Below are 26,555 nucleotides of genomic sequence, written 5' to 3'. Positions count from 1 at the left end.
TAAGTGATGTGTTCTTCTGTAAGTCTGTTAGTCCTCCTGGTTCTGGGGTTCAACCGGGACACGTGGGGCAGTTCCTAGCTGAGCGCTTTTCTTATAGTCACGGTCATAGAGCAGGAAGGCCCGTGTGAGCCGAGGTCTGCCTGGCCAGGATGACGCTCAGCTTCCCTCGCCCCCATGTCTGGCACCCCAGCAGCCCGCCCGGCCCCCTCTCTAGCAGAGCAGCCTGGGCTTCTGAGCCCGGCTCAAGGTCCCAAGGCTCGAGAAGGGAAGCTTGAAGGGCTCCGGAACGGGCAGGCGTGGCGAGCTCTCCTTGATTCTGCTGGTCCCAGCCCAGGTCTGCAGTGTGGGAAGCAGGCGCCTGATGCTGCAACTTTGTGACAAGCTACTGTGTCTTCTTAGGGGAAGCTATGGAGTAATTGGAGCAGTACGGCTCTTACACATCCAGGCTTAGACAGACAGATTGATGCTGCTACGTCTCTCCAGGAAAGGTAGTTAAGTCTAATACTACCATGACATTTTCATAGAATCAAAGGAAGGAATTATATGAGGTCATACTACAAAAATTGTTTCAAGAAGTCCTTAAAAGGGCAATGTGTTTTCTAGACCCAGCTGTGCTCCCATTAATCTCTTTTAATTTTTTTCATGGATATGATATTATACTTCATACTTTCTATCAATGGACTAGTCCAAGAATCTGCCAGGTTTTAGCTCTGTGTATTATCCCTGTTATCCCTTTTCATTCCCTTCCCTTCCCTTTCCACCCCCTTCTTTCCTTTCCCTTTTTTTTATCTTCCCCTCTCCTTCTCCTTCCCTTCCCTTCCCTTCTCCTTCTTCTTCCCTTCCCTTCCCTTCCCTTCCCTTCCCATCCCTTCCCTTCCCTTCTCCTCCTTCCCTTCTCCTTCTCCTTCTCTCCTTCGCTTTTGTTTCCCCGTTGCCTTTGTGTTATTCCTATTCTCCTTTCTTCTCTTCTTACTATCCCTTCCATCCATCTTTCTTCTTCCCCTATCTTCGGAATCAGAAGGGAACTTTCAAGGTCTGCAGTGGGTCTGGTGGCCCACTGCTCCTGTAGTCCACAATCCCAGTTCATCTAAGGACCTGGTCACAGTGGCCTGGAGTCCAGACAGAAATTTGCTATTTAATGAGGCAAATGTGTCTGAAAAGGCAGAAGGACTGGTCCAGCCCAAACCCTGGGCTGTATGATGTGAAGCCATACCTGGGTGGGATCCACCTGTGATTTAGGTTGCTGCTGGGTGGAATCCCATTTAGAAATAGTCTGAATCCGTTTGCTTGTTTAATGGACACATCACTTGGTGGAAGGCCACGCACGGCCATGCTATTAAGTTAGGTGCGGGGAGGAAAGAAGATGTGCTTGCCTTGATTGAATTAAACTCACAGGGAGCAAACGCCCAATGAAGCAGGCACCCACTGGAGGAAGAGCTTGTGCTACAGTATTCTGGAAGTTTCCCTGGTGCAAGTGGGCAATGCCAGCTTCTGTCAATACATTCTTAAAAGAAATGGGAATTTGTAAGGTCAGAAGATAGTGAATCTTCTGAAAGCTCTAATTGGCTAATAATGAATTTTCTTCAAGGCGGTTTTGCCAAGTGTAACCATATTCATTCTGTTAAGGGTGTTTTGCAGAACCTGGTTGGGTGGAAATGGTTTCATGAACTTTAGGAAGAAAAAGAAATCCCCCCCAATCCTGTCGTTTTTCAATGAAATAAAATACAAGAGAGAAACTTACAAGACAGAGACTACATAGCATTTGAACTTAAACGTGTGTGTGTGTGTAATTTGTAGTACTAGTTAATGGACTTTAGATCAAATCCCCCATAATCCACTTCATGAACCTGCAAATTCTGCCTACAGAAGTAGTAAGGATCGCAGACCTGCGCGCGAATGGTCCCTGACGGCTGTTCCACTCGGCCCTCATGTAGACAGCAGTGCAGGCAGCTATAGGTGAATTGGCAAGGTGGGGCCCCAAAGCCCCAATGCAGGGCCTAGACGGGAGGTTCAGGCCCACCAAGGGTGGCGAATCCTTTCATCAGCTTCTGTGGTACCGAGGTTTGGATTCAGGGCTTTGCACTTTCTAGGTAAATGCTCTACCTGCCGCGTAAGCTATTCCCGCAACGCTTTATGTTTGAGTTATTTTTGCCAGTAGGAGCGTGGGTCTTTCCCCCAGGCCAGCCGGGGCCATGCTCTTCCCCCTTCCTATGCTTCCCGAATGGCTAGGGCGTCCATGAGTCACCACGCCAAGCTGAGTTACTTCTTGGTCCGGTTCTGTTTACCTCTTTGGGTAGAACCGGCGAGTGGGGACGGATAATGACAGACGACTCCGACACGCGCTTTTATGATCCGGCTAAGTTCCTAAGTCCTTCTTTCAGGTTTATGACCCCCGATGGCAGAACTCATTCCTTCGTCACTCATTTCTTCATTACTTATTCCTCCACACTTATTCTGGTCAAGCATTTTCCTGAGTCAAAAAGCCAGCATGACTTAGGAGCCGTGATTAGCTCATGCTCCCGGGCCCCCCTCGCTGGGTACCATCACGGTGCCACACGGTTCCACGGGGCATTGACTCTTAATTCTGTCCCTCACAGGAACTCTTCACCGTCACTTCTCTCCTTGTAGACAGTAGCTATGAGGTTATTAATGGTGTCTTTGGCTTACCTTTGCCCTCAGCCAGATGTTCCCGTATTCACGTTGGCACGGGGCGCGGTGCTCCGCTGTCCTCATCCGCGGGTCTGTGGGTTCCTGCATTCCTGGTTTACAGCTGAGAAAACTATGACTCTGGGGGGGTTAAGACCTGGCTCAGCGTCTCGCCTTCCATCCCTAAAGGCATTCCGAGTTACGACAGGACAAAGGCTGGGTCCCCTCCCCAAGGAGTTGCTCTTCCCAGCTTTCCTTTGTGCTGTTCCTTTGTGCCAGCTTGTCACTAGCGTTCTCAGGCAGCTGCCCAGTTGTGCCACGAGCGCACGGAAACCCCCGAGAGGAGAAGGAATCCGGGGAGGTTTCGGAAGCTCCGCGGCATCCCTCCGTCCGGATTGTCTTTGCTGGGATGCTGTTGAGTTGGGAGCAGCAGCCGGTCCCCAGCTCCTCACCCGGCAGGTTCCACCCGCCGCGGCAGCAGAGCCACGTCGAAACGTGGAGAACCGCGCCTTTTCGTTTGAACTCTATGAAAGATTAAAAACTCAGATCTCAAGTGATTTTGTTACGATCTTGAAAATCGGGACCCCCCCCCCCAAACTGTCCAGCCCAAAAGATTTAAAGTGAATAATCCCCTGAGCAGCCATACGATGCAAAGGAAAGCAGAGAGAGAGCGTGAGTGCTCCAGGAAAATAGGACCCCAAGTGTGTTCCAGAACCTGCAGTTAGCATCTTGATGGCTGCATTATATTTTCATGTGGCTGTAAGGGGCCATAACAAAGTTTAATCCCAGAATTCTGAATGTAGAGTTAGGAAGAATAGCCAACAGCGGTTTCTTTGCAAGGAGTATGTTCATAAGCAGCTAGCGAGACTGTGGGCATCTGTTCTCCCCAAATCAGTGATTGAATTGGGCTGTCACACCACTTTCCCCTGGCAAGTGTAAAGGACAGGGGATAGTTTAATAAGTTGTTCTGCAGGGGGTCCAGGCGGAGGAGAGAAGGCTTCTGTTTCCATCAGCAGCAGTGCTTCCTTTTCTGGAACAACTGGGCTCATCCGGGGAGCCCAGAAAGATCTGAGGCGTGGCTGTGCACTAGGCAGTTCCTCAGCCCACCAGAACATTCCATCTTCCGTCCTCGCTGGGATGTCCTCCTGGAAACTAAGATAAGCAATACCGGTTTTACACCCTGAATCCTGAAATGGCCAACAATCCATGAGTGCTTCTACCTCAAAGCCGAGCTGTGTTCGGGATGTAAAAGCGTATTCTGCTTGCCCTGACACATGCTCCAAAACAGTTCCTCCTCGGGGCCTCTCCAGCCAGGAAAAAAAAAAAAAATGAACATGGTAAAATGAAACAAAAGAGGAATTCTAAGAATAAAATCTGGGAGCTCCCATGTGTCTGTAAGCCTTCCCTCATTTTGAAGGTTTCCATTGAGAAATGAAAGCCCAAAGACTTGTAAATCCAAGTCCAGAGATAGTCACTTCCAAGGGATCTGAAATCCCTGGTTTGATTACCTTGCCCTTCGGAGTTAAAAGTCCAAAATTCTATATGCACAGGTTAAATTCTTGTCTCCAAATCAACCTTTCCATGTTCGTGTTTTTCTTACTCTCTGCTCACTAGATTCCAGCCTTGCAGGTGGGCTTAAAACAGGACCTTTCCCCCATGTTGTGCCAATGCAGAGAATAACATGGAGATGAGGAATCTTAACAAGACAGACAGGAAGAAGGCTCCATGGCAGTCCCTTAAACCCCATGATCAGAGTTCATGAAATCGTAAGTTAAAGACACAGTAATGCAGTGAAAATTATGCAGACACATCTTTCCTTGGTGATGGCCTGCATTTCCTTTCAAGACTGACTTTCCGCACTTACCAGCAACATTTAGAATAAAGTCATTATATGGGTAATTTAAAAACGTACTGGGCCTATATTTGGAGGAAGTATGCATACAAAGTAATCCATTTTCTGCCCCTAGCGTGCTTCACTTGTCAGGACCCGAATCAGTGCCCTAATCACCTTCCCCCACACACGTGAATGGTTCAGAACTGATTTTCTCACCTACTTTTCACATGTTGACTTTGCATCGTCGACCATGCTTTGACCAGGGCTCGCAGTAAACCGCACACACTCTGGGAAGAAGAAACATCCTTCTTTTCAGCATCCCGCCCCGAGGCTCCGGAAACTTTTTTTTTGGTTCAGGTCATGAGTTCTCCGGCATCACCGCACGGAAGCTCTTCCTGTGCGTGCTGTCCCAGAAAGCTGGGCTCCTCCAGCCTGTATTCTACTGCACGGGGGAATGCATGGTCCAGAAGGCTTTCCCATCCCCGCTCTAGGCCCTTAGAGGAGAAAGGCTTTTCCTTCCCAATATACTGTAAGACTGCTCACAATCTAAGATCAACCCTTCGCGTGGTTGGTATCGTAAGAAATACACAGTGTGTAGTTTACCTCCCGTTTCCCTAATTGCTGAGGACATTGTGCAGTAATCCACCAGCTCTCCCTTATCCACACGCATCGTCTCTGAGAACCTTTCGTCTCAATACCTTTCCAATAGTATGTGGAGTTGATTTTTTTTAAATATATATTCTGAAAACTCACAGAGACTAGATATTTCTTTGCTACCTATCTGTGAGTTTTGAGGAGCTGATTTATTTCATCTTAAGCTTGTTGAATTTGTTTGCATTATCCAAAGTATTTCTTTATAGTCTGCCACGGGTACGGCAGCATTTTGTCTTCTGATCCTGGCGTTGGTAATTATGTATTTTCTTTGCTAGCCTTCCTACAATTGTATCAATGTATATATGCACTTATTTAAAGAAACAATGTTCATGTTTTTACCGCTATAGTTTTTTTTTTCAAATAAATATTTAACGATATGTCATTGGTTTCAGCTCTTTAGCCTTAGTCAGCTCAGCCTTTCTGAGTCAGGAGGTAGATGTGTGATTCACAATGTAAAACCTTCTGTGGCACCTGCGAACTCGGTGAGACTTTCCTTCCATTTGATTACCTATTGAGAGCTGATTACCTAACTGGAGAGCTGATGGGCTCTCCAGTTTCTCCGTGTCCTGGGACCCAGACAGTGGGAAATCTGGACGCATGTGTTTGCACAAACCAGGAAAGGCTCCCTGGGAAAACTTAGCTTCTGTCTCAAGGGGCAGGCTGTGTGGGGACATGGTGTTCATTACTTCCTTGTCTCTCTTGAGCATCTTCTCAGGTAGTCTGTGGTACGAGGCCTGAGACCCCTTTTCCTTCCCCTGAGAGCAAGCTAGCACAGATGCAGCCCTAGTGAGTGACCAGAGGTGTTGGGGGAGAGGGGGAGACTCAGATGCCAGACTGAAGGCCAGGAAAAGGAGCCTGGGGCCAGGAAACGCACAGTGAGAACAGAAGGAAGGAAGGGCTCTGGGAAGGAACCACGTATCTTTCTTTTTTTAATGGGTTCGAGGGCACACGTCTCAGGTGCTTGGATCTTACATTATTTCACTTCTGTTGTGTTTTTTTTTTAACCTTAGTTTTACTTATTTTTGTAGGTTCATTGTTAGGGTCATTGCAGACTCAGCAAAATTGAGCTTAAGGACTAGTCACAATAACCAAGAGATGGAATCGATCTAGCTGCCATCCAAAGATGAATGGGTAAAGGAAAATGTGACACACACACACACATCTATATGAATAATACATATCATATAATATATATGTGAATAATAATACCCTGTTCTCCGAGCCACAAGAAGGATGAAATTGTCATTTGCAAAGAAATGGATGGAACTGAGCAACATCATGCGAAGCCAAACAAGCCAGACACGAAAGACCACGTGCAGAGACTTCCCACGGCTCTGTGTGCGGTCCACAGAGACCAGCACCGCGCCTTCCTCGCCCAGGGCCGGTGGGGCGCGTCACAGTCCCACTCGGGGCCGTCCATCCTCACCTCCACTTCCGAAAGATAGTTCCATGAAACCATGGTAAGGCATTTAAGGTTGACAGATTTTTCTTCCAGAATTTTTTTTAATGCCTCTGACTTGCACTTTTTCCAAGAAGAAATTGGCTGTCACTCTTAATTTTGTTCCTCTGTACACGATGTGCCATTTGTTTCTGTGTGCTTTTAATATTTTCTGTTTCCTACTATTTTTGAGCGATTTGGACAGGGTACAGTTTGGTAAAGTTCCCTTCGTGTTTCTTATGCTTGGCTTCGGCAAAAACTTCTTGGATCTTTGAGTTTATGGGTTTTGTCAAATTTGGAACATTCTTATACATATTTTTATCAAACAGTTTTTCCTTCTTATCTCCTCTCTCCCAGTATTTACTATTTCATGTTCACCAGGCACATGAAGTTGTGCTGCCAATGCCCAGTTAATGGTTCGTGGTCCTTTTTCTCCTTTCCGTTGTTGTCTGTAGCTTCATTAACTGTGCCTTCTGCACAGTTGAGACAGTTTATTACCTTCCCTATGTAACCGTAACCCCACGATACATCACCTTTACAATAAAATAAAATTAAAATTAAGAAAAGATAGTTTACCGATAACTGTGCTATTATGAATTTTATAGCTTTTATATGTGCAAGTTCTAATGGGAGCTACTGAATATTCAAATCTTTAACATTTGTTCTCCTTCTAGTATCTATTAGTCAGCTGATTTTTTATTATTTGTGTCATTTCCAGGATGGCATTAATTCATTTTTCCCTGTGGGTGGTATTTACTGTTTCTTCACATTCATATTCACTTCTAATTGTCATGAATTGGGATTCCTCCGATGGTATGTGCCCTGTTTCTGCAGACATTCTGGGCTTTGGTCGGGACTCAAGTCTGTTGTTCAGGGTTTTCCTCGCAGCTTTGTCTGGTGGGGCCAGACAGGTTTCCATGGAGGTTTCAGTACCTTCTTCTAAATACGAAAATGATGACCTTCTGGGAACCTCGCATTGCAGAGCATTGCACTCAGGCCAGTGGGCACAGCCGGTCTTCCCTTTGAGTCTGGTGCCTGGAGTCCATCTGGACCAGACTTTTCTGGAACTTAAGTGGTTCATTCATTTGCGTGGATGATGGGTATTCTGCTCATGACGTGAGGTGTGGCTCTGAGGATCTCTACGCTTCCGGTTCCCGCCCTGGAAACTCCCTTGTCTCCTACGTCAGTGTCAGGCTAAGGCCAAGAGACAGTCCCGGGGAGGTATCTGGGGCCCCTTCTTGCCTGTCTGGAACCATGGGTGTGCACTCTTGAGTCTTCACGCAGGGCTGTGAAGCCCGCCAGTGTTGCTCCCTGTGGGTGATACTTGTTTCCCACTAGAGAAAAGTTGTTCCTGTGAGCTCTTAGACTCTGTTCTCCTAAGAGAGCACTTCCTGCAGTGAAGGCACTTTTTGCATACTTTCATTTTAAGGTACTTTTTTCACTTTTGCTAATGGAGATAAGGGAGCACTTCTCTGCTTTGATTATTCAGATTATGTATACCAACTTTTCCTAAACAGATTTATATCTTGGTATAAAAATTAACATAGAGCAGCTGGTATTTTATAAAATGATGATGCTAGACATGAATTTTGGATAGGAAGTGGAGGCGAGTACTATATTTGTTTGAATGTGCATGGATTTTAATTAAGTTAAAATTAAGCATACTAGAAATCATCCAGGAAGCTGATGACTTTTAGTTTATTCATGGGGAAATCTGGGTTGGGGAATTCTATTACCAAATGATCAAAGTGCATCTTTATATGCAGAGCTCTGAACAGAATTCTGAACATTCTGCCACCCATTTTCCTCCCCTAAATGAGTCTTTTGGCTCAAGATAAGTTGCCACCTGTTTTGCCCATGATAGAGCTTAAGAGTTAGTAGAAAAACACCCGTTCTCTTATTGATGATCCTACAGAGACTCTGTTAGTATTCAAAAATAATTTTAAACATATTTCAGAATATTTAAGGAATTAGAATAAAAGGATATGACTTTTAAACAGTGCCTGTCACTTACATTTCTCAGACATTTGCTTAGAAATCTTCTCAGCAAACATGACTGCAACACTTTTCAGGTCAAACAAACTCAAATGAATGCTTCTGACCTTTTAATCTGCTATTGACATTCAACTGCAATAATTAGGGAAATTACATAAAATGTTTCTCTAGCAATATTGGGTCACTTAAAACAAACAAACAGGAAACCTTAAGACAGGCTTTGAAGAATGGGATGCAAACCATTGTGAAATTACAGCCTGCATCTTTTGCTGCTTTAATAACATAGGGTTAGGACCATGTGCAGTGTATCTGTATTTTTAAGAACACCGATACCCTTCATTCCTTATAAAGATATGTTTAGAGCCGGTCTGCTTTGTCACCTTTTTTTTTTTTTTTTTTGCCGGTCCTGGGGCTGGGACTCTCTGTGCCCAAAGCTAACACTCGACCACTTAAGCCACAGTGCAACGTCCAGCTTTTTCTGAGGAGTTTATTGGAGATTACTGGAGTCTCATGGACTTTCCTGCCCAGGTTGGCTTTGAACTATGACCCTCAGATCTCGGCCTCCTGAGTAGCTAGGATTACAGCCGTGAGCCACCGGTGCCTGGCTAGTTTTGTCATTTTTTTCTTGCTGACATTGATCCACTCGGGAGTTGTAGGAACAGGTGGCCGAGGGATAATTGAAGTGATTGCGCAGAGGCTCCTTTCTCATCCTGTGATCGGAAGCTGTAGAGCACACCATCGAATAAATGAGTTTAACGAGGGTTTAAGCAGTGGGGAAGGATGAGGGGAGATGACGAGCGCAGCTGTCCGCTGTCACTGTGACAAGGCTGGCCACGAGACATGACCCCGATTCCACACCGGAGAAGATGCCCAGGAGCCCGTTAGAGGAAAGTCTCTCATGCCCCAGGATTAAACTAGAAAAAATAAATAAAACTAAGAATCAAGTGGCTCTAAAACTGCTGTGCTTTGACACTGACGGCGAATCCAGTGCACGATGGGGTGATTCGGCCCGTGGATTTTAATTCTTTTGCTTAAAGGGCAGTCACCAGCAGGACCACAGCCTTCTTTTTTAGTCAACATGGTATTAAATATTAAAGATAATATGAATATGCATCAGGCTACTTATGTTAATATATAGAATAATATCTAAATCATTAAATTTTAACTAACTGCATTTTTTTTTAGTACACAGTGCTGCGGTGACAAACACATACATTATAGAATATCTAGACGGAGCTTTTCTACATATGTGTTGTTTCAAGTTACTCTGAGAAATTTTCAATCATACAGCATACTACTTGCTGTATTTATCATGACATGTAATAAATCTGTTAAATTTATTCCTCATAAGCGGAAGTTCCCATTCTTTGACCATTTTGACCCCTGCCCTACAGCCAGTGGTACCCAATCTTCTCCTCTCTATTGCTAGGCATTTGTCCTTTTAAAGTCTCACCTAGAAATGAGATCGGACCATACTTGTCTTTCAGTACCTAGTTTATTTTTAGTATAGTGTCCTACAGATGTACTTAGCCTCCATCTGTATCTTGGCTATTGTGATTAGTGCTGTAAGAAACATGGCACTGTAGATGTCTCTCGACCACACTTACTTAATTTTCTTTGCCTATATGTTCAGTTTTGAGCGCTGAGTACGTCTGTTTCCCTTCCTTCCTTCACTTTTTAGATCACTACTTAATAGTGAGCATGCTCAGTATTCCAGGTACCATGAGAACCTTTTGGAAGCAAAGTACAGAGCTAGTAAAAATCCTCCCTATCTCCAGAGCCAGGAAAAATAGGCAGTAACACTATGAGTGGAATGAGAGATGACCGGAGTGGGCTGCAGGACAAGGTTGTTCATCCCAGGCAGTGTTGATTTCCAGGAATGGGTGGCACCGAGTTGTCTTGAAAACAGCCTCGAGCCAAAGATCCACGCGTGGATTGTGTGCAGGTGTTTGCAGAAGCAGGGAAGGAGTGCGAATGGGCTAGTGATGTGTGAGAACGTGATGTCCAGTGCGTGGCAGTCATCCCAATGAGCCCCTGGCCCCTGCGAGGACAGGCAGGGCTGCTCTGTCAGACGGGAGGAGACCCTGAATGCGGGGGGGGGGGGGGATGGGGGCTACCAGAACAGTGTGAAGAATTCACAAGGGGCTGGGAATATGGCCTAGTGGCAAGAGTGCTTGCCTCGTATACATGAAGCCCTGGGTTCGATTCCTCAGCACCGCATATATAGAAAAGGCCAGAGGTGGCGCTGTGGCTCAAGAGTGCTAGCCTTGAGCACAAAGAAGCCAGGGACAGTGCTCAGGCCCTGAGTTCAAGCCCCAGGACAGGCAAACAAACAAACAAAAAAGAATTCACAAGACGGGCCAAGACAGATGTTTCAGGCAGACTCTTTCCTACAGTAATCCCTACTCAAGAAAGACCTGGTTACTGTTTAATGGAACACATGGAGTTGGCAGGCAGGAAAGCATTTGGAGACGTTTGGGGCATCAATGGTTCCCAATCATTTATACTCCGTGCCAGCCCGCCACGTTCCCCATTGGGGAGATGGATGCAAGGCGGTTGCTTGGAGCGGGTCGGGTTGGGTGTGTGGGAAGGCAGGGCATCGGGACTTGCTGTTCTTGAAGCATTCTTGGGAGCTCCAGCCTGTGCCTGGCGGTGAATTTGGCATACCCACGGGGAGCTCAAGGAGTGGCCGCCATGCTTCCCGTGCAAGGCCTTCAGGCTTGAGTCGTTTGTAGACGGTAACTTGAACCTTGAACGGGTCTGACGTTGCTGCGGGGATGTATCCCAGGAGAGCCTGGAAGCAGATGCAGGAGAGCACATGCCACCCACAGAGGGGCAAGGAACTCACGGCCTTTAGAGGTGGAATCTGTGAGATGGAGAGAGGGGATAACGGGGGGCAGGTGGTCCCCAGGAGAAGAGAGGAGAGGAGAGTTCAGGGCGGAGTCAGAGAAGCAGCCCAGCACAGGAAGTAGAGCAGCGCGACGGAGAACCAAAGACGGAGTGACTGCGTTAGAGTTATAAAAGGCTATCGGCTGCCTTCACCCTGGATGTCTGGAAGAATCCACGCGGACAGGGCGAGAGGCTCAGCGGCGTTGGGCAGTGGCAGGGAGGGACGTGACTGCAGGAGAAGGCTACCCGTCCCGGCTGGGTTTTCATTACTGCAGCATGCTGTACCAGTGTCTGATTTTCAGCACGTTGGAACCATCGCTGACCCAGAAACAGAATGTGAGCACAAACTAGAGGCTTTTTTTAGCCCTCTAGATAGAAAATAAACGAATACTGTGCTCAAGACAGTTCGCATGAAAATTTGATCTGAAAAGATTGTTATTTTCTGTTGACAAAATGTGTGTGGCCTTCCCAGGTGAGACCTGGAATTGCGTGTACTGTCGCCAACCCGCTACCACTTCTAAGTTTTACACAAAAGAGTTACAAAACAGCCGACTCAGAATCTACCACAATTCAAACCTCCCTAGGATTTGTGAACTCCCAGAGGGCTCACCGGGCCCAGGAGTCCATAATCGGGTCGAGAGGACACCCATATGCAAGGACCTCGAGCTCATCTCGTGTCTTGCACAAAGCAATACTGTGTCTATGCAAATCTTAATCGATAATGTTTAAGAGAAGTAATATTGAAGGAACAATATAGGAGACCCAGGCTTTCAGGAAGGCACCATGGCAAAGACATATGCTATGCTAATAAACATTCAAAGACAACATTTCGCATATTAATTTCTTTAAGTTACTAGCTAATGCTAGTTCTAACCAGGCCTCTTAGGATTCAAGTCTTTCATTGTAACATTAAGTAATGCCTATCTGTGAATGCATAATAATATAATTAAATTTTTAAGATAGCACAAATAGCATATGTCTCTTATCATTTGAGTCTATGCATCCAATATTTACAAAAACTGAAAGTAAGTTGTCAAGATGTATTATGACAGAAAGAGGCACAACTTACTTTCCGTGAGCACTGGATTCTAATTTCCAATGTGGTTAATTGTCTCCCACTCTTTCTCAGATATCTTTGTCACGTTGTTCAAATGTATCATATCCATTTGCAAAATATCTCATGGAAGAAGAATAGAAATTCCGTTCTTTATATTAAACAGATTATTACAATTCTATGGTCTCGAGATATGCAGGTATATTGCATTTCTCGACACAATGTGATATAATTCAGTCAGCGGATACTGAAATTCACTACCATTAACAGTTAATACCTTAGAATTTATTTTGTCCTCATAAGAACTTGTTACACATGCGTTAACATTAACATTCCCCAAAATTAACACATATAGTTAGGTTTAGATACTAAGCCCTACATCTGGAACCAATCTCTGTCATCCGTCTTTTAAAAGTCTCGTTCTTCTCGATGGGTGGTTTCCACCAGCTAGACTCTCCTTTTATTTACTCCTTCACAAGGTGCTTACCAATTGTAACAATGGTGAAATTGGAAACAGAATTCCATGTGGCGGTAAATACTGCTATTAATATGTGAAGGAATAAAGTCTTATCCTAATGGCAATAGCTACCACAAGACTTTGTAGATTTTTTTTAAATCATTCTTTTTTTTTTGGCCAGTCCTGGGGCTTGAACCCAGGGCCTGAGCACTGTCCCTGGCTTCTTTTTGCTCAAGGTTAGCACTCTACCACTTGAGCCACAGCGCCGCTTCTGGCCATTTTCTATATATGTGATGCTGAGGAACGGAACCCAGGGCTTCATGTATGCAAGGCAAGTATTCTACCGCTAGGCCACATTCCCGCCCCTTGCAGTCATTTTTCTAAGAGCAGACTTGCCTCTGTAGTCAGGGAGGAAACACCAACATAACAAATACCACCAACAAGTAAATGTACCTGCTTTAACTTTCTGTTCCTGCATGGAAATAGGAGGTCAGTCTGGCCCTGGTGAATATTTGATTAAGGAACAAATTGCTTTAGAGATGGGATAATTTCATCTCAACCGCGTAGCTTCAAGAGGTCTCTTATTTAGCCTTAAACAACAAATGAACATCTGTTCTTTTCAGCTGAACGAAACAGGCTGTTCTTGTACCTGATAAACGCAAGCTATGGCTCAGCCAGTGGATTGCGAAATGCACGGAGGATGGAGAAGTACAGCCCATCCATTTGAATGTTCTGAACTGGCTGTGCTCAGCCTCCTCTCGGGGGCACGGGGCTGGCTGGGAACGCAGCAGCCTCAGCCACTTCACGTGGACCAGGCCCCCAGAGGCAGGGTGGAAATGTTCTGGGTGGGAGAGGGCCCTGCGGTACTGTGTGTGCTTGGTGGGTGTGGGTGGACGGTGGAAAGATACCCCGGGGCTGCATCAGAAACAACAAACCTGGCTCCACAGGTCTCCTGTGCTGGGAGTGGGAACGGAGTGGATACTTCACGCCGAGACATTTTTTCCAAATGGAGTTTCCCTTTTATCCACTGATTGAATGGATGGAATGTTGTTGTCATGCACAATTAAGATGACACGGTGGCACTGGCTTTGAGTAAGAGAATTAGAGAGCATTGTCATGTAAATCCTTAGCCCGTGCTGTGAATTCGCGCATCCTCTGCATCCTGCTTCGGCTTCATCCTGGGGGCCGAGGTATAATTTAGCATTCGGTGTTATCATTCAACTGCCATGCTGAAGGGCTGAGGGCCCCTGGCTTCGCTCCTGGAGGTGCGGGAACACATGGGACGGGATGAAGGGGTGTCACCTGTCGTTTGCCTAAGCAAGGCCTGGGGTGCGCTCAGGCAGTGGCCGGAGGAAAGGGGTGTAGGCAGGTCCCAGCCGGCCACGTGGGTCGGCCTGCCTTCACTGCCGTGCACCTTGACGTGGCTGTCAGCACGCCCGTGTGTCAGGGCAGAGGGCAGGTGACTTACACACGGGGTGACAGGCTCTGTGGCGGCCTCTTGGCTGGTCGGGCAGCGACTCTGGGACTCGGCAGTTCCCCTTGCTCTCCCTCCGTGCGACTAAGCCAGCAGGGTTGCACATCAGGCTGAGGTACAGTCAGATACTGTATCTGAGATTCTTGGCAGACACGCATCTAACACATGTGGCCAGGATGGCATTGAAATGTGAGTAACGAGCACGACCCGCGTGGGAAGGAGAAGGTGAATGGGGCAGGAACGAATGACCTTGAGGTAGAAGACTCTGAAGGAAGAGCAGTTGTGGAAATCAAGGGACTCTCGCACTCTCTACCTTATTGTTCCTCAGGCCTGGTTTCTTCTCTCCGCCCGCTGCCTTTATCCAGTGCGGCGCTGGGGGCCAGCTCTGTGTGAAGCAGCACCGGCATGCTGACCACGGAGGAGCCATGCTGACCAGGCCGTGGTGACCAGGCCAGGCCAGGCTTCGCCCTGACCTTGCGAGGGGTCACGGGTCACCTTTTGGAACGCTGCTGTCCGGTCCTGAGCCTCCAGGGAGGATGGGAACCCCTGTCCTCATCCCTGGAATGAGGAACCACTTCCTTTCTGCCTCTGGCCCTTCCTCTTCCCCCTTCCTTCCTTCCTTCCTTCCTTCCTTCCTTCCTTCCTTCCTTCCTTCCTTCTCTCCCTCCCTCCTTCCCTCCCTCCCTCCCTCCCTCCCTCCCTCCCTCCCTCCCTCCCTCCCTCCCTTCCTTTCTGTCCCTTCTCAGCTGTAAGGAATCCTACGTGGAGCCTCCCCCAGGGGCTATGAGCACGGGTGACATCGGGGGGGGGGGGCTATTCTCTCCCGGCTCGTCCCCCACGAGGCCCCCTCCTCTGCAGACTCTCACCCCAAACCTCACGTCCAAGTCCCTCAGAGGAGTCGCCTCCTTCCCCCCGGTGTGTTTACTCAGACACATCACAAGGACTTAGCGAGCGTTCCGGCTTTTCAGCCAGAGAGGACACGGCAAAGATGTCCTCGGCAATGCCAGCGGCCTGTCCACGCCACCACGGGGGACACACCCTGTCCTTCGGCTGTGGAGAGGGGAAGGAAGTGATTCTTTCTCAGCCAGTAGCCTTGGCAGTGGCCCTGGGGCTGTCAACATGGAGGGACAGAGACTTGTAGCACTGGGCCCGGCTCGGAGGGAGGAGTCAGGAAGCTTCCAGGCTCTGGGTACCTGCAGCACCCCAGACCTGGGCACAGTGAACCCTGAGCTCAGAAGCGGGAGGCGCCTCTGGATACGGGGGGACCCGCGGCAAGGGGCGAGGGTCAGGCACAGAGACGGGCAGGGGCGCTTCGATTGGGGAACTTCTCCTTCTCTTTTACACCCTCCGGGAAGAACCATGTTGTGCAAATCCTGTGTCTCCGCCTCGTACCCCCTTCTGATTCGACCCCGTCCTCCAGGTGGAGAGAGCTTGTCTCTCTCCGGAGCCCGCTGGATGCTCTCACGTTGTCATGACGCTCAGAATCCCGTTGCTAGGCAGCCGCTCTCAGCCCTCCGGATGCTGGCAGCCAACTAGAAAAACCACCCTTCCACGCCCGTGGCATTCGCTGCAAGGCGCCCACGCAGCAAAACGGACAGGCCACGGGAGTCCACCAAATGAGTGAGACACCCCCCACCATCGCCGTAGCCACAGTCTATGCAAGCGTCTCTGGTTGGTACAGACGCCCTGCCCTGCCCCTTTCATCTTTTCCCCCTAGGGAATATGAAAGGGACCATTCTGGGGGAAAGTATCCCCAGAATGGAAATACATAAGCAGTAAGCACAAGTAGACCATAGGCTTCGAAGACGTCTGTTCTAGAAGGCTGATGATTTTCCTTGTCTTTCAGCACTCGAAAGTCTTTTGCCTTTCATTCTCTTTCACACTTTTTCCTCAGCCTTTGTCTTTCCCGGCCGTTTGTTCAACAGACGTTTCTGGTACCATCGCACCCCTCTGCCTGTGATTACCCTACCCATTCCTGGGGGTTGAGGCCAAAGGTAAACGAATATTCTCCAAATATTGTGCTATAGTTTACAATGAAGCGGTTACAAAGGGACCGGAATAAGACACATTCTATATGGTCCTGCAGTAAAAAAACAAAAACAAAACCTTTTTCTGTGGTGTACAGATGAAGTCAGTAATCTGCAAACAGAAGTAAATGTTCAGGAACTGTCTGAGGTTTAAAAGACCGATTGACATAGCTTGTATGTTTTTCCTAAGAAAATGCTTTGACCGCTTCTTGGCTATCTTTCTGAAGTGGTCAGGGGTTGCCACGTAAACTCTGCTTATCATCGGCGGGCCGTGAAACGGATGTCCACGTGCTTCCTCCAATGAGAAGGAAGGTGCGATGAGTTCTGAAGACAGACGCTCCTATTAACTCACCGCCTCTCTGTGGTTTGCTGAGCACCTCTCATTTATTGTTAGGTTTCATCCTTCTTCTTATTTTTTATTTTGGGGAGGGGGAGGAGGAGTGTGTGTACTGGGGCTTGGACTCAGGGTCTGGACGCTGTCCCTGAGCTTTTATCTTCAAGGCTAGCACCCTACCACTTGAGCCGCAGCTCTACTTCCAGCTTTCTGCTGGCCGCTTGGAGATGAGGCTCTCATGGATGTTCCTGCTTGGGCCGACTTCAAACCACCATCCTCACGTCTCAGTCTCCTAAGGCAGCTGGGATCACAGGTGTGAGCCACCAGCGCCCATCGGCTTCATTTTTCTTGAAGCAACCTGAGATGTGGCCCCTCCATACGGGACGCTGTGATTGTTGGGGTCACCCCAGTGGCCATGTCGAGTTTCACCTGTGAGCCCTCTGCATACACCAAGTCCGCAGTGCGCACCGCCAGTGTGAAGCAAGCTTCCAGGTTGCCCTTTCGTGCCCTTTCGTGGTTCAGGATGTGGGGGGAAGAAGCGCCCAGGAGGACTGAGCCACCCGGAGCCCCTAGAGTTTGTTTAACTTTGAACCCCATGGACCACTGCACCAGAGCCAAAGCAGATCCGGCTCTCCGAACAGCCAGTCGTGCCCCGGAGGGGCCCCAGGAAGGGAGCTAGGACCAGGGCAGCACGGAAGCCAGGCGCGGCCCAGCAGGAGACAGCCCTGGGGATGAGTCTGTTGTGGCAGCGGCGGGCCCCCCTCCGCGAACCCTCCCGTACCCCATCTGGAGGCTCTCTTTGGTTCCCAGTTGCATCATTTCCCTTCCTCTTTAGCATCGACGTAACAGACCATCCTGGGGTACTCCATGCCCAGAAAGCAAGGCCGGGAGCCGGTCCCTGGACTCCATCTTCATCCTTTCACCCGACCCCCATCAACCTGTGAAGACGGAACTATGCGCGGTCTCGCCGGTTCTCAGCCCGTCCTGCCGCCATGGAGATGGCGTGTCCCTCCGGCTGCTGGGATGCTGTAGAGCCAGGCAGCAAGACTCCTCTGCTCACAGATGGCCCCAGGACTCAGAGCCAGAGCCCCGACACTGCAGTCGGCCGTAGACCCCCACGGGGCTCCTTGTGCCTTCCTTTCTGAGCTCCTCTGCGGCACTCTGTGTCTCGCCCTCATTTCTGAAGTCACCCCCTTTCGGGGCTGATGGGCCTGCTGCTTCCAGTTCCCAGCCTATCCCCAGAATAGCCAGGGCTTCCTTCCCCGCTGTCATCGAGCCGCTCACGGCAAATGCTAACCTCCTTTTTGCTCTATGGTGTGTGTGTTCACACACCCGCATACACACACACACACACACACACACACACACACGCACCATCCTAGAACTTGAACTGAGGACCTGGGCACTGTTTCTGATCATTTTTGCTCAACGCTACAGCTCTACCCCTTGGGCCACAGCTCCACTAGCCCTTTGGCAGTTAATTGGAGATAAAAGTCTAACAGACTTCCTTCCCAGGCTGACTTCCAACTCTCATCCTCAGATCTCAGCCTCCTGCGTAGCTAGGGTTACAGGTGTGAGCCACCAGGGCCTGGCTTTCTCTGTCTCTTTTATCGTCACCCTGTCTGCTTCCGTCTTCCTCCCTTCCCTCCTCCTCTCTGACGCTCCACAGCAGAGCGTGTAGTCTTCGCTTGCCTCCCAGGTACACGCTCATTATTTGGAAGCGTCCCTAGCACACGCTTGAGCTCAGCCTACAGGGGCGAAGGGGTTGACCGAGGCTGAACGTAGGTGCTGTCCCTTGGGACCCCATTCTAGACGTGGAGTGAGGTTTCCGTGGCTGCTCCTCCCCAGCTCGGGGAAAGGAGAGGATCCGGCGAGCGGAGAAGCTGCTGCTCTCTTCTTCATGGCCGGCTGGTCCACCCTGCGTGGAGGGGCGTGTGGAGGTGGCAGGCCTAGGACAGCAGGGGTGGAGGGGCGGGGAGAGCCACGGCCATCTCCCTCGGCCCTCAGCCCAGGTGTTGGGGGGGCATTTCAGAACGCCCAGGCAGGAAGGCAGGCCTCCGCTCAGTGATGGGCGCTGACGATGTCCCGCCACCCCAGAGAACAATCCCATTCCGAAAGACACGGCGTTTTAAGTCGCGGTGGAACAGCATCTCGCCTTAAGATGATGTTTTCCTCTTTTCAGTTGAAATGTCAGAATTAGACCATTGAAGTGTCAGAAGAACAATATAAAACGAGAGGAAAGCTCCAAGTACGAGGTTTTTTTGTGGTTTTTTTTTTTGCGTTCTGACTCGCTAATACTATATTCAGATACTTGAATTATATCAATTAAATTCTTGGTTATAATTAACAAAGTTCCCAGATGAGACAATTATCACAGAGAATAAAAAAGATAATTGGAGCGATTTCATTTCATTGTGCAACTCCGGCTAAGTGGCAGCGCGCCCCGATTCTCCCGAGGGCATGAATGAGGGTGCATTTCACGATGGGGGCGGGGAGAACCAAGTCACCCAAAGGTCAGTCAAGGAAGGGTGCTCGTGGGTCCACGGTGGTCGTTGTGATGGCGGCCTCCGTTGAGCTCTCTCTCTCTCTCTCTCTCTCTCTCCTTTGTCGTTCTTGGTCCATCTCTGCCTTGTCCCTGGTGTGTGTGTGTGTGTGTGTGTGTGTAATGAGCTCTCACGTGGACCTTCGCGTCACTCGGTGATGCCCAGAGTGGCTGTGATGAGGTTGCCTCGGGTTCCGTGGCAGCTCAGCCACGTGGCTTCCCGGAGCTGCTGAGGCCCAGGCCCCTCCACTGGGCGGTGAAGAAATGGAATTCCAAAGTGAAGGTGTCCGCGGGGCCAGGCTCCCCGAACACGCCGTCAGGCTCCTTTCTGGCCTCTCCCCTGCCCCTGAGAGCGGGCCTCGGTGCTGGTTGCTTTCTGCCGGGCCCTGTGACAGTCCGGCCTCCGCGGCCAAGTGGCTCTTCCCCTCCCTTTAAAGGAAGTAAAGGCGAGTCTCATAGGGAAGTAGAGCCCACCCTGATCATCTCATATTACCTGCATTCTTGGTTCTTAAAAAATTTAGTCTTATTGTTAAGGTGATGTACAGAGGAGGGGTGATGGTTACACCTGTAAGGGAGTGAGTACATTCCTTGTCACACTTGTTACTCCTTCCCCCATTTTTCTCCCACTTTCCCTCTGTGCAGTTCCCCCGCCTCACGTGGTATAGTTCATTTCCAACCTAGTGTCTTGTATCGCCGTTGCATTGGTTTGCCCTTTGTCCTTTGTCCCACAAGTTTGTTGCTCCCTTTCCCTTATTCAGATGAACGCATACACAATACCCAGGGTACCAAAATCAAATACAGTGACAACAGGGGATAAGCCACGGGGAAAATGTTCTCAATGAGAGCTCATCCACCTTTGGAGCAAGACAGAGTTCAGCGCCTATCACTATCTCTGTGCACTGGGGTGAGTGACTTAATGCCTGTCATCACCCCTTCCTTCCCTCCCCCATCAGAGTAGGCTCCCTGAATTTGTCTGGATCTGTAAGGAGTATGCCAGGTGAAAGCAAAAACCCTTTGCCCCGGTCCAGTGCTCCCCTGCTTCCCACCATGGCCTCCAGCCTTCATTTGTGCTTTCCACATACAAAGGCTGTCTGGTGGCCACCACGAACCGCAGATGGCCTCGACTTGGGGGGACTCCTGCCCTTGGAACATAGGAGTTCATAATGCAGAGTATGCTTTGCATCTCGTGGAGAGAAACACGCACGAGCGACGGCGAGATGCGTGGCTGTCAGGGCCCGGCACGCATGGGGAGTGTCTACTACGTCTGTCTGTCCATATACACCTCCCGGTACCCACTGCCCCATGACACCCATCTGCTCAGCTCTTAGATGATCGAAATCCCTTTTCAGAAGCAACTGGAGGGAAAGCTATATAGATGCTGACTTCAGTTCTTGGTGTATAAGACATCACTTGCTTGTACCTATCTAGAATTACGATGATTGGACATCCAGTTATCTTCAATCATTGGCGTGTATTTGGTGTGACCAATACAGTGGTCCACATGCCGGCATCTCAGGGTTCTTCCTAGGTTGTCTACCTTGAGACTCTCCTGAGCCCCACCTTTGATACACCAGCTGAAACATATGCATGAGAAGGAAGAGTTGTCTCTGATGCGACGAATTTAGTTTGGCTGGTTCGTGGCTAGAAGCGTTAGAAAGATTCTTCATCCAGAAGAAGTATATCCTCAGTTTTCAACAGCAGCACTTCTTAGGATAAGATGGAAAGAGGAGATGTCTTCTATGGAAAAGTTCCTGGTCATCTCAAATCCCTGTAACACACGTGTTTATCACGGTGCTGGAGACCACGAGTCTCTAAGATCAAGGCACCGGTGGATTTAGTGTCCTTTGTTAGCCGGAATTTTGGTTCATGGAGTCTTCAGCTGTGCACACACAATGAGGAGAATGTGGGTGTCCACAGCTCCTTCCAAGGGCACTAACGGTGTTCACGAGGGGTCCACACTCCTGAGGAAGCCACTTCCCAGAAGGACTCCCTTTCTGATGTTGTCCCACAGGGGCTTTGACATCTTTCAGTATGTATTGTTTTTTGGTTTTTATAAGGTGTTGTACAGAGGCGTTACCGTGTCATAAGTCAGGTACTGAGTACCTTTCTCCTTTGCACCCTGTCACCCCTTCCTTTGCTTGTCCCTGCCCACACATTGCGTAGTTCATTTCCCACGCCATGCACACCGTCCACACGTGAAGGGTAGAAACGTGCGTCCAGTCCAGCCCAGTCGTGGGGCAGATGCCTTGTGTCTGCTGCGCTCGGCCACACGCCAGCCCCTCGCCCACTGCGGACCCCACGGAAGTCCAGGGCAGGATGAACTTGGCTCCGCCGTCCACGTACGCTCACGTACGAAGTCTTCTCCTGCAGACTTGAGGTGAAGCAATGGAAATAGTGAACAAAACCGAACAGGAAACACGTCCTTTGAGTCTGAGCGTTGGCGTTTCCATCAGTTTGGAGAGCTCCCCCGTCCCCCACCCCCCCCAAAGAATCATAAACGCACAGGATACAATAGGGTTCAGCTGTGTAGGGCTTTGCTTGTTTCTTCTGACTTCCCCCTCCTTCTCCTCCTCCTCTTCCTGTTGCTCCTCTTCCTCCCTCTCCTCCTCTTCCCAATCTCCTCCAGTACAGTTCTGGGTGTATGTCAGGTTAAATGCTGTGAATACAAAGGGAATTTTATTTAAAAAAAATATTTTAACGAGTGATGTAATCTTAAAACTCGCTTTTAAAATAGCTATAAGGATCTAATATAATGGTGCAAATTTCAGTTAGGGAGTGGAAAGCATGTAACTCAGAGTTTCTTTCTACAGTAAAAATGTCCTCAGAGCATGTTTGAACCCCTGCACATTTACTGCATGGGGAGGAACTGTTGTTCTCATTTAGATAAGACTTGTAGGTGTTTTCATGTTCTTTTTATACTGGACTCTAGCTGGCCACTTTGTTTTAAATGAAAAGAATGCTTGAATTCCTTCAAAGTCACATTTTAAAAGAGGAAACCAGATGTTTCAATGACAATAATAATAGGTTTTAATTCTCTTGAAAAAAAATTAAAAAAAATGGTTATATTACTCCACGGCAATGTTCCATCTGAATGGAAACGCATACCTGAGTCATTTAAGAAATAATTACGGTGATGAGGATAAGTGTTGTCTGTAGGTGGGCGAAGAGCACAATCGGTGGAGATTCCGGGGAAGAAAGTAGGAGAAGCCTGAGAAATGAGGTGTCGGAGACAGCCCTGTTGACCGTCACTCCCTGCTGGACACGCGCATTGACTCTCGCTTGTTCCTGATGCTCTTGACAGGTTCGAGCCCTTGGCTGCCGCGCTCCTGGGCAAGACGCGGGATCTGTGTGCGGAGGAGCGATGCCGGCTCGTTCTCCACCGCTGTGAATTGCAAGGCTGGCAGGTGGGTGACGTACGCGCTGGAAAAACGCCAGCTGAGGGTCTCCAAAGCGTGCGCTGCCGCGTCATGGCGGGAGCCGGTGCCGGCTTCCTGGCCAAAAAAAAAAAAAAACACAGTTCTTTGGTGTCTTTGGCGAGGTACCGCATTAAGTGTGCTCCCTGGAGGCGCGTCGGTCGGGCTTGACGATCTGTGGGGTTGCGTGTCGCCTGGCCGGGCTGTGCAGGCCGCCATCCCGTAGACCCTTCGTTTCTGTGCCGTTGGTAGGTGAGGCTCTGTTCAGTTTGCTTGGATCTTACGCTGGTGCCTGCTCACTAGAACTTTCCAGAGAGGTAACACGCCGCTCCGCGAGTCGTCATTCCATCGCGGCGGCAAAGCAGCCGAGCTACACACCTCGCGGGAAGGAAAAGCTTGCTCTGGGGCACAGTCTGCCCGTGCCGTGATTCTGGACCTTGAGGCGTCAGAGTGTCACGGCCCGGAGCACGGAGAGAGGAAGGGAGTCTGGTGTCCAGACGTCCCTTTCAAGGGCAGGGTCCCACCGAGCTAACTTCCTCCCGCTAGGCTTCATCTCCTAGAGATTCCACTGCCACCCAACCGACAGTGCCCCAGGCCAAGGACTCAGACCCTGGACACGGCCCCCCCCCCGGCCCCCGCCCTTCCCATGCGGCTGCGACGGTAGCCAGGACAGAGCAGTGAGTGAGGGCTAACGGCTGTGTCCCCCCCCCCCCCCGGAACTGGCCCAAGTGCCCTGAGGCCGGCAGGGATCGGGCTCCTCTAAGCCCTGTCAGCCCCTTGCCTTCTGCTCCTCTTTGTCCTGCGCCCCCCCTACCCCCGCCACGCGTGCTACTGTGGCTACCTTTGGGGCCCCTTTGGAAAAGCCCGTAAGATCAAAGCACCAGTGGGCACCAGTGGACCCAGTGTCCTGTGTGAGCCGGAATTTGGGTTCATGGAGTCTTCAGCCGTGCACACACAAGATGGAAGGGGAGAATGTGGGTGGCCACAGCGCCTCCCAAGGGCGCTAACGCTGTTCTCACGGGGGCTCCACGCGCATGCGGAAACCACTCCCCGGAAGGGCTCGCCTTCTGCCGCCGTCCCACAGGGACCGGGAGCGTGTCCCTGCGGCCACGGGGTGGGAAATCCCTCCAAACAGAAAGCACAGAGCACTGCCCTGCGACACAGGGAAGGGGGCTGTGCGTTCTGTTAAATGCCCAGCACCCGACTGCAATCCTTGACTTATCTGAGGGAGAAGAGATCTGGTTGGGGAGGGGGTCCTGGGCGGAGGCCGTGACACCCGTGACCTCCGTGCTGGTTGGAAGTTTCGAGACACGAGAGCGCTGGAGAGCGTCAGGTGGCAGAGAGAGCAGTCCCCGTGCCCAGACACGGAGGAGCAGCCACGAGTCCCTCTCCGAATGATTAACAGGACATCCGCACGTCGAACCGAGCGGTAATGCATGAGGCCGCGAGGGAGGGGCTTTGCTCCGGAAGCGGTGCGAGCAGATGGTTCGGAGCCGCGGCCCGTGTCTGAAAGTGGCGCCGCCGGTGCGGACACCGGGTCGTCACACCTCGCTCCCGGGTCTGTGACAAAGGGCCGGGCGCGCCGGCGCGGATGCGTCACCGCGCGCCGGCCCGTGCCGCCCCGGGGATGGCTTTGTTCTCCTTCCCCTCCCTTTCATCGCTCCACTAATAATGGCAGCTGAACTTTAAATCACATTCTGAAGGAGGAACCTTACTCACTCCCGTTGTCATGGCTGCGTGCCGGTGCCAAGAGATGGGATAAAAAAAGGAAGGAGGAAGGAGGAATTACTAACCACGCGTGATGTCAGCCTGTCCTACAGACGTGGGATTCACAGAAAGCATGATTTGTCAAGCTTGGAGGCAACTGAAGTCATTTCCACTGAATCATGGCTGGGATTTTAAAATAACTGTAGCGTAGTGGTTCATGAATCACAGAATGTCAAGATTTTCAGGTTGCAGAATGTTCCTTTGAGAAAGGCTCACAAATAAAAACATGCACACATCTATGTATGAATGTAGATAGACATATATATGTATATATATATATATCAAGATTCTGTCTACACACACACGCACACACGCACACACACACACACACACACATATTGAGAAGGCAAGAAAATAATATCTCTCCCACTAAGAAGTGTCTGGCACTGAGAGCGATGCCAATCAGGAGACCCCCAATACCCGGTACAGGATGCTATTAGGGTGATGACTGAGGGGTGAATTAGTACCCACCCGCAGCCAGTACTCCATCTAGATCCGTGTTTGTGCTGGGATTCCCAAAGTAGAAACCGCATATAATAATACACCGGAACGTACATGGGAACTTTGTAAAGGTTATTAAAAATTTTTAGTGGGTAAACCCATTTCTCCTCACTTAAAAAAAAAAAAACTCCTTACAAGGAAACTGAAATTACTGGATGAGAAAGTCCGACAGAGCCAGCCAGAAATGGAGGAAAGGGCAGAGAGTAGAAGAGGGAGAAAGAGGATAGATGAGTAGATTGACAGATTCCCTTACTAAGCACATCTAATTATATATTCTCCATCAGCTCATTAGGAAAAACTGCCTCTCTTCAGCTCCTTCATAGACTTTATGCAAAGGACAAATAGTTGACTGCCGAGATAAAGCGTCTTCATGCTTCACTTGTATATTGGACAGCACAATCATTTTTGTTAGAAATCACATTCTCCCGGCTTCGGAAGTCATACTTCTCCATTTCCAAAGCAAAGCCATTGTTTGCCACATGCTGGCCACTTCAAAAGGGGCTGCTGTTAACTCTCTTCCAGGATATTAATCTGTTCAGACATTTAAATACGGAGCTGTTTCGCTGAAGCCAAGGCGGGTGACGGTGAAGGTCTGGGGTCCCATGCTGTTATTGTCACATTACCACAACTTACGGTTTGTCATCTAATTAAACCATCAGTGCCTGTCTTTTGGCCCCAAATGGTTAGCGTAAAATCAGTAGTTATTTTTTCCCATATTTTTCAGAAGCACGGCAAACAAGATAGAAAAAGTCGGGATCATTTCTTACTGCATTAACCTGTAGACCATGTTAGCTGGAAATTCAGTCCTCCTAACAGGAAGCATGACATTTCCCTTGTGATTTGAACGGGGCTCGAAGACCCTGCAGAGTCTTAGCTTCGATTCTTCTGTGTCCGGTGAGGGCGAAGGACGCCTGTGCCCAGGGCTGGGGCCTTTGCTGGTGACCTGTGACAGGAGTTATCTTTCAGTTACTCATGAATGTGGAGGCAGTGCGGGAGTCCTTTCCCCCTACTTCGTACCTGATCGTCATTCTCGTCGTACAACTAGTCCGGCTCCTCGGGCGTTTGCTTACTGGGTTTGGCACGAGCCTTTCCACGTGCCGCCTGCGGAAGGAAGGAGGTAGCTGGGGTGAAGTCGTGCTGTCATCTTGCGTGGACGGAAATGGAGTTTCTGAGGGCCCTGGTCTTCTGGGCCAGTGTCCTGATGGAGCCTGTGTAGATGGAGGAGGGAAGGCCGCCGGGCCGGGCCCAGGGCACCGCACTTAGCTCATCCGGATCTGCTCCGTCGGCTGTCGGCAGGCATTTTGTCTGTGTTGGAACCCGAGGGGGGTCACGTGTCACCCAAGTGTGGCTTTGGTCAAAGATATTTCTGTATTATGTTAGTGTCCTCCACACCCCGCTCCTGTATTCAGTGGGTTGTTTCTTTTTGTCACTGGGTAGATGAAGGCCATCCAGCGACAACTTCAGGATGCAGGTTGACTCTGTTCAGAGTCCTCGGCACCCAGACTCTCAGCCCTGCCCTGAAGCAGCAGA

General features: G+C 49.6%; 1 protein-coding gene across 1 annotated transcript in view; it reads left to right on the top strand.

Annotated features, from left to right (window-relative positions):
• The window catches only part of Myo16 (myosin XVI), a 328,439-nt gene that overhangs the window by 238,314 nt on the left and 63,570 nt on the right, over nucleotides 1–26,555 (top strand). Inside the window, exon 28 of the mRNA XM_048341097.1 lies at nucleotides 22,646–22,748. Within this exon, the coding sequence (XP_048197054.1) occupies nucleotides 22,646–22,748 (103 nt within the window). The remainder of the gene's footprint in view (nucleotides 1–22,645; nucleotides 22,749–26,555) is intronic.

Source organism: Perognathus longimembris, chromosome 3, assembly GCF_023159225.1.
Source record: "Perognathus longimembris pacificus isolate PPM17 chromosome 3, ASM2315922v1, whole genome shotgun sequence".
Lineage (NCBI taxonomy): Eukaryota > Metazoa > Chordata > Mammalia > Rodentia > Heteromyidae > Perognathus > Perognathus longimembris.
The sequence above is the reverse complement of the archived record's forward strand: the minus strand, read 5'-3'. Positions and strand labels throughout refer to the sequence as shown.